A 13,913-nucleotide genomic window follows, 5' to 3' on the forward strand; every position below is an offset into this window, starting at 1 on the left:
GCGGTGAGAAACGGTCTGCCCATCTCTGATCATGGCGAGACCCGGCCCCTCAATCTTATTCCAAGAGCCAGTCATTTCCTCACCAGTCTCTCTGCTCCCCTTATTTCTGTGATAGAATTTCTTCATAAAAAGTTCAAGAGGATGAGGGTGAGGAAGAAGAGGAGGAGGAAGAGAAAAGGAGGAGGAGGAGAGGAGGAAGAGGAGAAGAAGGAGGAGGGAGGAGAAGGAGGAGGAGGAGGGAGGAGGAGGAAGAATAAATTTCCCCATAACCCAGATTTTATTGTTGCTGCAGCTATTATTTTTCAGGGTTTCTCTGTAACCCTGGCTGTCCTAGAACTCTCTCTGTAACTGAGAATCTTAAAAGAAATAGCCTAAATTCTTTGAGTATCTAACCTGAACACACCCTCTAAAAGAAAGCCAATAAGCACTATTCAGCTGTTACTCACTTAGGTTATGGAGTTCTGCTGCAGAAGGTGTCTTACTTTGGTTTCTACTGTTGTGATAAAATACCATGATTAAAAGCAACTTGGGAATGAGTTTGCTTCCGCTTACAGTTTATAGACAGTCCATCATGAAAGGGAGAAAAGGCAGGAGCTGATGCAGACGCCATGGAGGAATGCGTTTACTGGCTTGCTCATCAGGGCTTGCTCAGCCCTATTTCCTTATTACCACCCAGAACCACCTGCCCAGGGGGTGGCACTTCCCACAGTGGGCTGGGCCCTCTCCAGTCAATCACTAATCAAGAAAATCCTTATAGACTTGCCTGCCTACAGGCACTCTGTTGGAGGTATTTTTTCAGTTGAGGTTTCCTCTGCCTGAATAAATCTAGCTTGTGTCAAGTTGGGAGAAAAAAGAAAGAGAGAGAGAGAGGGAGGGAGGGAAGGAGGAAGGAAAGAAGGAAGGAAGGAAGGAAGGAAGGAAGGAAGGAAGGAAGGAAGGAAGGAAGGAAGGAAGGAAGGAGAAAAAAGAAAAAAGAAGGTATTTATAGAAAAACTGGACTCTATTTCAGTTTAGGGCATGCCATAGAGAGCAGTATAAGGGATGAGTTGTGTGCAGGACAGCTGTGGTCTCTACAGTGGCAAACTCTGCCTACTGCACCAGACTTCCTGCTTCATGAGTGTGAGTGATAAAGAAACATGTCACAAACATACACAGTGAGGCTACAGACTGAGATGGCTTAGGGGTTAAGGGCACTTGCTGCTTTAGGAGATGACCCTGCTTCAGTTCCTAGCACCAGCATGGTGGCTCACAACTGCCTATAACTCCAGGTCTAGAGAATTTGATGCTCCCTTTGAGCTCTGCAAGCACCAGACATTCACATAGTACACTTACATATGTACAGCCACTCACATATACACATAAAATAAAAATAATGTAATAACAAATATGTACTGTTTTGCTATTTACTACAGATATTCCACAGTTTTGAGTCTCTAAGTACATTCACTTATGCATGTTTTCTGGAACCTTCCAAATTAAAGGGGATATATGTATAGCCATCTGTATCCAGGGAGAGGGGCAATTTAATCTTCAGGCTGAAATAAATATATATTGGCTAACAGTCTTCTCTTGTACATAACAGAATAAAAGGTTAAACAGATAACCTGCAAATGGCCACTGAATTGTGAGACATTACAGGAAAAAAAAAATAAAGAAATTTGTTGGATGTTGAGATCTGGTGCTTTGGCACTCAAACCCATGATAGCCAAAAGATTGTGTGTGTGTGTGTGTGTGCAAGATATGTATACATATACACACAAACACACATACACACATACATATGCAAAAAAACAAGTATTTTTGAGTTTAACCTTTACAACAACATCAAAGAATATTTTATTAAAGTGCAGCATTCCTTTAGCCTTTCTCCTTAACTATTCTGCTCTTTGTAATGAAGCAACTTGGATCTAATGGTGTGTTATCGTAATTTATTTACAAATCTTGATATCTTTTTGGACTCTGGCAATTAATGGGAGAATAGGAAGAACAGCCAACAAGTTTTTAAAAATCAGCTTAGAATTCTGTTTGGATGTAATTAAAAGTATAATCTGTTCCATTTGAATACTTCAGTGCTTTTCTATCTTAAAACAACAAATACAAATATTGGTTTTTTTCATCATGTGTATGCTTTTCACATATGCTAAGACAAGTAAAACTTTTCTATAAAAATTGTCATGTCTGTGTGTATATGTACTTTATATAAATATACAATGACTTTACATTTATTTATTTATGTATTTATTTATTTATTTACTTAGAGACAGAGTCTTATGTAGCCAAAATTGCTCTTGCTCCCCTAATTCTCCAGGCTCCAAATCCAGGCACTAGGCTTACAGGTATCTGCTACCACACCTGGCTTTGCAATGACTTGTAATAATTCAACTTGAAGTGAGAGAGATGGCCCAGAGTGTGTAATGGTTTGGATGAGAAATAGGTTCACATAGTTGAACATCTGGTCCCAGCAGGCGGTGCTGTTTGGGAAGGTTGTGGACCTTTGCTGGAAGAGGTGGGTCACTGGGGGCAGCTTTTAGATAGACAGGAGCCATAAGCTAAAATAAACCCTCTCTTCCTTAAGCTGCAACAACAGAAAAGTAACTGATACAGAGTTAGAGGGCTTGCTGCGCAACCATGAGGACCTGAGTTGGGATCCCAGCACTCATGTGAAAAGGGGAGAGTGTGCCGATGCACACTAGTAATCTAAAGCTGAGCGGTGGTGCACACCTGTGATCTAGAGCTGAGAGAGTGGGGGATGCACACTTGTAATCTAGAGCAGAGAGAATGGGGATGCACACTTGTAATCTACAGCAGAGAGAGTGGGGGTGCACACTTGTAATCTAGAGCCGAGAGATGGTGGTGCACACTTGTAACCTAGGCCAGAGAGAGTGGGGATGCACACTTGTGATCTAGAGCTGAGAGAGTGGGGATGCACACTTGTGATCTAGAGCTCAGAGAGTGGTGGTGCACTTGTGACCTAGAGCTGAGAGAGTGGGGATGCACATTTGTAATCTAAAGCTGAGGGAGTGGGGATGCACACTTGTGATCTAGAGCCGAGAGATGGTGGTGCACAATTTTAATCTAGAGCTGAGAGAGTGAGGATGCACAAATGTGATCTAGAGCTGAGAGAGTGAGGATGCACACTTGTGATCTAGAGCAGAAAGAGTGGTGGTGCACACTTGTAATCTAGAGCTGAGAGAGTGGGGATGCACACTTGTAATCTAGAGCAGAGAGAGTGGGTATGCACACTTGTAATCTAGAGCTGAGAGAGTGGGGATGCACACTTGTAATCTAGAGCTGAGAGAGTGGGGATGCACACTTGTAATCTAGAGCAGAGAGAGTGGGGATGCACACTTGTTATCCCAGCTCTGGGAGGCAGAGGAGAGGGTCCCTGCAGCTTGGTGTCCCCCCAGTCTAGCCAGAGCCTCATTGAAACCATTGTCTCAAGAATAAGGTGAAGATGGACAGGTGTGGTGGCACACGCCTTTAACTCCAGCACTCAGGAGGCAGAGGCAGGTGGGTCTCTGTGTCTTAGGCCAGCCTGGTCAGGTGAGTACCAAGTCAGCTAAGGCTGCATGGTGAGAACCTGTGTCAAATAACCAAATAATTAGGCAGAGAATCTATTAAAACACCTAACAGTGACTTTTGGTCCACACACACACCCGAGTAAGGGTACATGTGAGCTCGAGCTCGTGTGCGCACACACACACACACACACACACACACACACACACACACTAAAGACACACACAAAAGAGAGATAGGTAACTCCTGGCCTTTTATATGACTTGAACTACTTAGTTCAGCTGAAGATTTAAAAAATACCATGTATTAATTTATGTGGGATATATTTATCTGTCTTGCTGTCTAAACTAATACAATTCCTAAAGCCTTGTTCTTTTTCTCAGCAACAATTTGTGGTCAGAGTCATTATGAATTTATAGTTAGTCATGATAAGGTAGTTGAGATTTCTTAATACTGAAAAAGATATTCTTTTAGAGTAAAGCTGAAATATGAAGGCAACCTAAAGCAGTTAATATTTCAGATTGGGGAAGAATAAAATACAATATTTTAATATTTTCAGGGAAAAGAAGCTAGCTATAGGCCATAGGAGGAAGTATATCGCCGTTAGAGTCTCAGCTTACAAGGCTGTTTTCCACAAATGCTCAGAGTTCAAACAGAAAGTGGGGTACCACTATGCTGGAGACAGGCAAACAAGTGCATATACCCACTCTGCACATAATTTTTATGTATTTTTAAAATTTGTTTGTGTGTGTGTGTGTGTGTGTGTGTGTGTGTGTGTGTGAATGTATGTATGGGTCTATATACATACATGTCATGTGGGGTGTGTGTGCATGTTTATGTCTGTATCTGTATATGTATATGCCATGTGGTGTGTGTGTGTGTGTCTGTATATGTATATACATATGGTATATCTGTGTGTCTGTATGTGCATATGTCATGTGTCTTGAGTTTCCAGAAGAGACCAGGAGACAGACTGGGAGGTAGTGTTGCAAGTGATTTTTGAGCTGCCTAGTATGAGGTTTGGGAACAGAACTCAGGTTCTCTAAGAGCAGCCAATAATCTTAATCACTGAGCCATCTCTCCAACACCTGATCCTGCACTTACATAAAGGTGTGATATTCTGTTCATTATGGATTTTTAATACTAATTTCACATCTAAGAAGTAATATAATAAACATTAATTACTGAGGACTTTTTACATACTCTTAAATTTTAGCCTTCCAGTGAGCACTCCCTCACTTTGCATACTTAATCACCTCTTAGAACCTCAAATTACTCATCTATAAAACTGAGTAATGCAAGCCAGGCACGGTAGCACACACCTGGAATCCCAATACATCAGAGGCTAAGGCAGGAGGATCACTATGAGTTTTGGGCCAGCCTAGGCTAAAGAGAAAAGACCCTGTCTTACCTGGCCTACAAAACAAGAGCAACCAAGTAAAACTTCCCTACCACATAAAACTGAATACTAAACAAGAGGAATACCATGAAGGCTCATGAGACTACATGGATATGTGTTTACTGTAAATGGTAACACGTTTATAGAACTCTACACAACTGCAAGATAGAATTCTTACAGGAAGTAGTATAGTTAAAATGATGTGAGATTTATGGCAACTGTAAGTCCCACACTTGAAAGAAATTGAATTGGAAGCCTTAAAGGAATGTTCACACTTTGACACACCCATCTCTAGCAAACTTCTGAAGAAAAAGGCGAACAAACGCCGTCCAAGCAATCCATTTCCTTTCCAGCTTCTATAATTAATCTTCATTTGGAAATTCGGTTTGTCCTCAGATTCTTTTGCTTTACAGTTTCTGAAACAGTCAATTCACTGAAAATGAACAATTAATTTAGGAAGAACATCTTTAGTGTTTTCTCAAAAAAAAAAAAAAAACAAGAAACAGCACGTGGGAAAGCATAGACGTGAGAAACGTTTTCGGAGAAGCTGAAGGTGTAAACCTTTGGGTTCCAGGTAAGGAGATCTTTCTGGGCTGAAGGAAGGTGAGGCACTTCCTGCTGCACTAGCTAATGATTGTTCCCAACCTGGTTAAAATTCAGCAGTAACTCCACAACTTTTGAAATATGCCCTCTCGTAGGCTCTAAGGCCAATGCTTCAGCTCTTCAGTGAGACCTGTGCATTTCACATGCGGGACTCAGTTTCATAGATAAGCAAGAAAAACTGTTCCCACCCTTTCCCCGTCTTCCCAGCCCGTCAGATTGGGCTGTGGTGCTGCTGATGCCCACTAAGACTCCCCTATCAGTTGTGAGGGGAGGTCAGGAAAGGGGGATCTTGGGTGGATTGTCCATTCTGACTGAATCGTTAAACGACTTTCCAGGGTCATTCAAAGAACTTACAACAGAATCAATTGATTTTTCATCCTATGCTTTATTAGTTGTGATTTAGGAGAGAGAATGCCCTGTTTACACAGCTGTAACATGTCAGGACCTGTAGTACATTATTGGCTTGAGGCCTCTGAGTTGCAGTCCATTCTCAGCAGAATCAATCCAAACCTGAAAACATTCCCTCTAGGATGCGTGCACACATCTCCACATCTATGCGCATAAAGCACGCCCTGTACAACCGAAAATCATATTCACTCGAGGTGAGTTACAAGTTCACCTTCCAAAAATAGGTCCTGACGTGTTGCTCTCAGCATGTGTACAATGGGAACAGAGAGCTAGCTACAAATGCCAGTTAACTAGGTGCTCAGTGCCGGGGAAGGTGTTATCGTTCGCCGCCTGTCAGATCTCAGCCTCTGCAAGTGCAAGTTGCTGGCTGTTTAACATGCCTTCAGAGCACTGCCAATCTAAAATGGCTGCTTGGTAATACTTTAATTGCAGTTTCGTGGAAACAAATTGCTTTTTAACTGCAGTAAGCATTCCTGTGACTTGGCTGGACTGACAATAGGTGAGTCTAGGTAACAAAACCAAGATGAACATTAACCTGTAAATGATCTGTGTTGGCAACATCCTCCTAAAGTGAGGGCGAGGCAGCAAGGGTCCCAGATGGGACTCACAACCCCCCACCTCCACCCCAACCCTACCCCGGCCCCTGAAAGTCTCTTTGGGCAACCACTTTTAATTCAGAACAATTATTTAAGCTATATGGAAACTCTTCACTCTGCTCTCGATAGATAGCTCTTGGATTCAGTTTGTTCCATAATTTATTGACCCTCAGAAATATTTTATGTAACCAGTACTGAACATTAGACTCCTACTATACTGACATTTAAAGGCATTTAATGGAAGAGCTTCATTTTAGATGATTAGTTGTTTTAAATATCAGTGTGAATAAAGGCAACAGAAAGAATTTAAATATAGTTAATATTAAGGGGCTGGTTATTTCCCATGTTTCATTTCCATGCCACAGTCTCCTCACTTTGTGTTATGAGACACAACAGTCCGCGTTAAACTATTTCCTAGTAAACCAGAAAGGGCTGGAAATAGTTTCTTGTGGGGAATGATTTAGTTTGGAATGTCTTCAGGCTCCCAGGCTTTTCGTGTATGTAAGTCTAAGCAGACACACAGGTAAAAAACAACAACAAAAAAAAAAAAACACATTAAACCCTTTAGAGGACAATCTTCACACAAAATTGTTTCATTAGCAAGAGTGACAATTTGCATGATTGAGACATTTATATGTATCATAAACATAATTTTTTATCAGGAGTTCAGCGAGGCTCAGGAATGTTTGCTTTTATTTTAATTGTGCGTGCTTGTAAGGACCGGGGCCTGTCTTGCTGTGTGACGTGGTTCGTGTGAAGTTCTTTCAGAAGAACACTCACCCACATCACAAATGCAGTGGAAGAAAGGTGGGTAAGCCAGGGTCCCCCACCCCCAACGGAACATCGGGGTTTGGGGAGGCACTGCACACCATCACTGCTCATATCAGAATAAACCTGAGTGTTTTTAGTGGCTGTCTACCCACATCGAGCATCCCCATTAGAGCGGGTTTTATTGTTTGAAATGCCTCTGGTTTCAAGAAAGTGTTTTACCTAAAGCAAGACTACTACTTAAATATGTTCTATTGTATATTCATAGCTCCATTAGTCCTTCTCCAATTTAGCACATCAAAGAGAAGGCTTCATCACTTGCATGTGGATTATACTAACATGAGTGACATTTGTAATCTTATAGGTCTGCAACTTAAGAAATGCTTTTAGAAGCTCGTTAGGAAATACGCCACAGTGCTTGAGGAGCCAGCCATATAATAGTTCATTTAAAAGGCGGTAATGACCTTTGCCCTCCCCACCGCTGAATGCCATACTGTATTACTAAAAGTTATTAGCCACGTCCTTTGAATTTCTACACTACATGTGACATGAGTGCTTTTGCTAAAAACATAGATGTCTGCACTCCTCTGAACAACACCTCCCCCCTTGAACAGACCAAATTCTTTCAGAAAGTATCTTAAGGGGGGAAGGGGGAGTAGTTAAAATCTGAACAAGTTTAGAGAAATTCTCCAAGGATCCACCTCAGGTCGTGTGTGTGTGTGTGTGTGTGTGTGTGTGTGTGTGTGTGTGTGTGTGTATGTGTGTGTCTGTGTGTGTGTCTGTGTCGTGTACACACATGTATGTCTTTATCTTTTGTTATTCTCCTTGCATTTTCTTTTTTATAAAATGAAGGCAAATGATTCACTTTAACATTCTGCCTTTAAATTCTCTTACAGGAGGTCTGCTGTTTCAACAACCAACTTCTCCCACTGGCTTGGATCTTTGGAAGCAAGAAGTTAGCAGGGTCTTCATCAGGAGATTCGATCAAACAGAATAAAACACTATTTTTAGAAAACAGCATTAGCAGCATGAAAGCCCAGGTGTCAGCAGCCTGTGAGGCTGCAGCTGAGGTCTGCCTCCCGGAACCAGTCATGGTAGCACCCTGGCATCCAGGCCCATTTGGCTCTTGCTAGGTCCGTAGGAACAGGGCAGCTACTGAAGCACGCTACTCCACAGCTTCCAGAGGTACCTCTGTGGGCACTGTGGTGGAGACCCTCTGAGATTAGCAACTAGGAGCCAGCAACTACCTCAAGACTGAAGGAGACCTGAATCCTCCCCCAGTAATTACCAGGAAAAGGCACCAAGGAAGAAGCTCAAAAGGAACAGGGCTCCCACCCAGGACCACCAAGGCCAGAGTGAGCTCTGGAGTCCCTAAACTAACAGGACTTCAGATTACACACAGATGGCTCTAGAAATGCTGTTGCGTTCAAAAGCTACGAAACCTGACAGGAGAAGATGCTTGTGCTGTGACCAATAATACCCAAGGCTTTCCTCCTGGGAGCAGAGCAGAAACAGCCAGCAAGTATCCATGTATACACACCAAAGACTCCGATGCAAGGTGCTGTTACCACGACGTTCTTCACTTAAAATGGCATGGTGAAATAATGTGAGGACTACTTTATTAGCCTGGAGCTAAATACAGGATCAACCCCCCCCTCACCCCAAATTAAATGTTGGTTGTAGACGACAACAATAACAACAACAACAACAAAAATACCACTAATTTTCCCAAAATACATAAGAGAAAAAGCAGAGTTTAAACCCAAACTCTGTTGAATATTTTTCTTTTAAGTTTTTATTATTTAAATACACCATACTAGAGCAAATGTCTCTGAAAATATCACAAATAAAAGATTTTTTTTTCTTCATTCAGCAAATTAGAAGTAGGGGGATTTCTACATAGTAGCGGCTATGAGCCTGACTCTTTTTTTTTCTTTTTTTCCTTTTTTGTATTTTTTTTTCTTTTCTCTTTTTAATCTTTGCCATGGGCGGAGCAACATCAGGACAAGAACACTCACATGCATACATACATTGTATTTTACAGAGATACAATAAAAGTGTTCGTGATATAATATCACAAAAGCCACATCTCTTTTCCTTTAACTCATGTTCAGTTTGATTGAAACACATTTCATTACAACACTTAAATATACAAAGAGCAAACAGAATGTTGTTAAGGTAAAACACAGGGTACAAACTCTGGCCGGTGCCCTGCTAATTGTTAATGAGGGTAGAAAGCAGATTCCAATGCTTCTTTTAATTAGCTTCATTAGTCATTCCCCTCCCCCCAAGCACCCTCCCCCCCCAAGATGTCCTTCGGTGGATCTTTTTTCATTCTCGCTACCGTCTCCCATTAGCCCAGGTTCATGGAGTCCTTAATGTCCATATTCAGTCATTTTAATACACCGATAAATGCAGGAAGGGCACTCAAGACTAAAGAAGGTGCGAAGGCATGGGGCCGGCGCTGGTTACAGAGGTCTACTGAAGACACATGGGATCCACCTGTGATGAACAAAATCTGAGATGAAGGCACGCATTCTGCATTACTCTGACCTTTCAGCAGACCTGCAAGAAATAAGAATGGGCATCTTAGCTAAAATGCTAAACTTGAGAGGCATTAAACAGCACAGCTTTCGTCGCCTCCACGTTCACTAATCTTCTTTTATTAGATTACTTCCCAACTGTGACTTGATGGAGGCTCTCTGTGCGCCTTGCTCCGAAGCAGAACATGTTTTACTAGCAGAGAAAATGAGATGGTAAATGGACTCTGAGAAGCTTCAGATGTAGACGTCTACCATCCTCGAACTCCCTTAAAGCGAGGTCCTCTCCAAACGGAATCAATTAGAAGGGCTCACCTCATGGGGGGTCTTGGACTTTTAAAATAGCCACAGGGCCATTCAGAGCAAGGTCCCTGAGAAGTTTGGGGTTTTACGGGGCTCATTTGTGTCACCTGTGGCAAGTGACTCAAACTGTCCCAGGTTCCTCCCCTTTAAAGCAGGGGTAACAAAGCTGTCACTGAGTCTGACTGAGAGAGCATTATTATTCTGCTGTAACCCCTCCTCACCCATCCTGGCTTCTCCCTCCAGGGCAGGTGTGTGACAAAGACTGTGTTCACATGTACAGGTTTGGTTTTGTTTCTTCAGTCTCCCGCCTTTGTCGCGTGGTGTTATATAAATATTACAGGCACAGCAATCGATACATGGGATGTGCTCCTGCTAACCTAAGAAGGGGCGAAGAACAGGGTTCCACGGGAAGCCTGACTCCAACATCTGAGTTATGAATGGCAACGCACAGCCGCCAAACACAGTCTGTGTGCAACGACCAAAACGGAGTAACGTCTAGGTTTGGAGGGTTCTTTAAAAATGACATCTGGAACATCTCAGGAAGTTCTTGCTTCCACCCTTCCCTAACTTACCGAAGGCCTGCGTCTTCAACCCCCACTTCCAAGCTAATTAAAGTGGTGGAGGCTCAGTTCCCCAGAGTGTAAGCTCGGTGTGAGAAGGTAATTTGTCTGTCCAGAACAAAGATGTGCCAGCAGCCAGCAAGCATATTTAATAAATGATCATCAAATGTCCTCTACGATGGACACTCACAACGCCAATTATGTAACTATGGGGAGACGTGAAGTGATATGGAACCTAGAAAGCTTTGCTAAATCTTCCTCCAACTAAAGCACAGAAAATTCTAGAAGATTCCCATACACTTGTGAATGGAAGAAAAAAAATCCAGAGCAGGCAGGAATCTATGGGGGTGATGAGTCACCATTTCTGATTTTTCTAACATCCAAGAAAGCATATCTTTTTGGAACTGGCCAGGCCTCCTCCAAATGACAGAAGCCATCAAGCTGTGAAGCTCCTCAAACATCACTGGACCCAGACTTCAGGCAAATGTGACATTTCAGTTGAGAATCTTAAACTTATTTTCCTCAGAAAATACAAAGGCCAGAGCCACAGCACAGTGACTGAACAGCACATCCCTAATACCACAGACACATTTCAGAAGAACCAAAGTTTAAAAGGACCAGTGATGAGGCTGATACTTCCCATACAATGAACTGCCTTTAAAGGGCCATACAAATAACCAACTCATTATTTTTAAGACAGAGGACGGCTAAATACATTTACTATGCATCATGCACTCAAATGTAATTGCTTCTGCGAATGGAAGGAAAATGGCCAAAATAAATATCCAATTTTCTCAACCCCCAAACACGGAGAACAAGAGAAAAGAAAATAATAACATGGAACTATTTGTCATTTCTCCTCATCTCATCTCCCGTAGAAAAGAAACGCCACAGGGTTTTGGGAAAATCATTTTAAAGCATTCTCCAAAAAGCAGTTTATGTTCCCCTAGGAAGTGTGTTTTCATTAACTCTTCCCTCTCGCCCTCTCATTAATACCTCTCTGGACCACATTCAGCTTGCCCAGAACCTTTATTTACAGAAACTACCTTGAATTGACTGTGCTCATGGTGAGCAGAGCACCGAGGGCAAAAATGGGAGCTACTCATGCCAACGGGGAAATGTGCTTAATTAACACCACCCCCGAAAACACAGTGCCCGCCCGACAAGATCCTTCCCTTAAGTTTCATTTCCTTAAGCCTTTTATGTGCAATTAATTTCTGAAGGCCACCTGTCTCCCTCTGTTTTAGGGACATTAAATTTCCCAACATTAAGAAAATATACACTAGCAGATTCTCCTTCATTGCCTAAACCGTAGTTTGTGTTCCAATATGAACACCCTACAAGTCCCATCCTGAACAAGGTGTAGAAAGCAGCTGCCTCCCATCAAAGGCACAACATAGGCAATCCTGTAAACACAAAACAACCATCTTCCCACTTCCTCACACCTTCACTGACCTCGTCTCATACTCAACGAGGAGCTACTGGGGTGGGTGCTGCTCACATCCCAACGTGTCCTGTGCACTAGGTCCCAGCACGGCCCTGTGTGTGTTCAGTCTTCACAGTCTGATACCCCACCATCTCCTCCCTCCACCCTTCTCCTCCCCAAGCATATTCTGGAATAAGCTGTGATTTTTTTTTTTTTTAAATAATTTACTAAGTCGGGAAATAGCATAAACCAGCAACACAGCAAGATAAGGCACACGCTGGAAGTGTTCGGCTTTTGCATTAAAGGGGGTGTGGGGGCCGTTATCTTATTTGGTGCACCCCTGGACCTAGGATGGCCTTGCCTCAAGTTCAAAGTGCGTTTCTCAAACACTTTCGTTACCCACTCACTGCTCTCAACTAGGCCCTATAGATTGACCTCATTAAAACTGACACTGTAAAATCCTGTAAGTCCTTCTGGGTGCCGGCAGGGCTCACAGGAGCCTCCCCACAGCAGATGAGGTAACTGGCTAATTTTCAATAAAAAATATTAAGATTCTGATTCTTAAATGGTTATTCTGTATTCCTTCCCTATTAGTAAATTAAATAAAACTGCACAATCTCGTGTAATTAACACTTACTAAATAAAGAAAACATTTTAAATTACCCCATAAACCTAAGCAAGGGAGAAGAGCAAATATGAGCATTCTAATATGGCAGCGTAATTTTAGACAGTTAAACATTTCCAAGCATGTGTCCTTTCCCTACTCAGCAAGAAGAAAATGTATTACCAAAGACACAAAGGCCTACTATTTTCCCCCTAGACTTGGGAGGAAGCTGGCTAAATTTCTGTCTGCAGAGACATGTTTTTGGTTTGGTGAGTGTACGCATGTGATCCTTACAACAGACATGAATGGAGTCCCCACTGCAAATCCATAAGGAATTAGCAAGTGAAGTGTGCACTTTTTGTTTCAATGCAATAACTCAGTGCTGTGCGATTGCCTGGGTTAATGATGAAAAAGTCAAACACACTATCAGAGCTGATGGAAAAATCTATCACCAATCTGAAATTAAAATTCATCTGTGGTCAATAAGATTTAATATCCATGCAAGTGGCGCTGTAAAGAGTAAATGAATCAATGTCATCAATACATAATCAGTATGAAATATGATGTGAATAAAATTATGCACACGAGTCATACATTTCACTCTTTTCTAGGCCAGGGTGGAATGAACAGGCTCTTAACTGAAGGTTGACAGTAATTGTTACAAATTAGGCACAGCAGTTATCAAAATGCACTCACTTGCATAGCTATAGGACTTACTAAGGAGATTAAAATAGATCTAAAACTATCCAGTGCTGGGATGCTGGACAACTGTTGATCACCAATTTTCCTTCTAAAGCGCCTGCTAATACTACGTGATTTGTATACTTGTATAATTTTCTCATTTCTAACTCAGGCCCAAGAACTTTCAAGTTGTGGGTCAAGACTCAAGATACATCATCTTTATAATGGGGCCGTCAGTGGCACCAAGCAGCTAGCAAGATGGAGAACTTCGTTTCAAGAGGCGTAACTTACTCAAATTCTACGAAACTACCCATCATTGAAATGCTCTCCTCTGGAGGCACAGGATGTTTTGTACAACGGTCCCCTTGGTGCTGCTACAGCATTCACTCGCTCTAAAGACAGGCCTCCGGATTGTGGCCACAGATGTAGAAATCACCCCTTCACAACAGAAAACATTTCTTCTCCTCTCCTAACGTTAATTTTCTAACTTTCCTCCAACACCACCC

The 13,913-nt window shown here is 42.2% G+C and overlaps 1 protein-coding gene across 4 annotated transcripts in view; it reads right to left on the reverse strand.

The window, feature by feature from the left end:
• Positions 1-5,886: 5,886 nt before the first annotated feature.
• The window catches only part of Lmo4 (LIM domain only 4), a 19,631-nt gene continuing 11,604 nt past the window's right edge, over positions 5,887-13,913 (reverse strand). For 2 of the 4 annotated variants that reach the window (XM_028893750.2, XM_028893751.2), the window contains exon 5: positions 5,887-9,858. In XM_028893750.2, coding sequence (XP_028749583.1) covers positions 9,850-9,858 — 9 coding nt within the window. In that variant the 3' untranslated portion in view covers positions 5,887-9,849. The remainder of the gene's footprint in view (positions 9,859-13,913) is intronic. The other 2 variants (XM_028893748.2, XM_028893749.2) reach the window with 1 other exon arrangement.

Source organism: Peromyscus leucopus, chromosome 6, assembly GCF_004664715.2.
Source record: "Peromyscus leucopus breed LL Stock chromosome 6, UCI_PerLeu_2.1, whole genome shotgun sequence".
NCBI lineage: Eukaryota > Metazoa > Chordata > Mammalia > Rodentia > Cricetidae > Peromyscus > Peromyscus leucopus.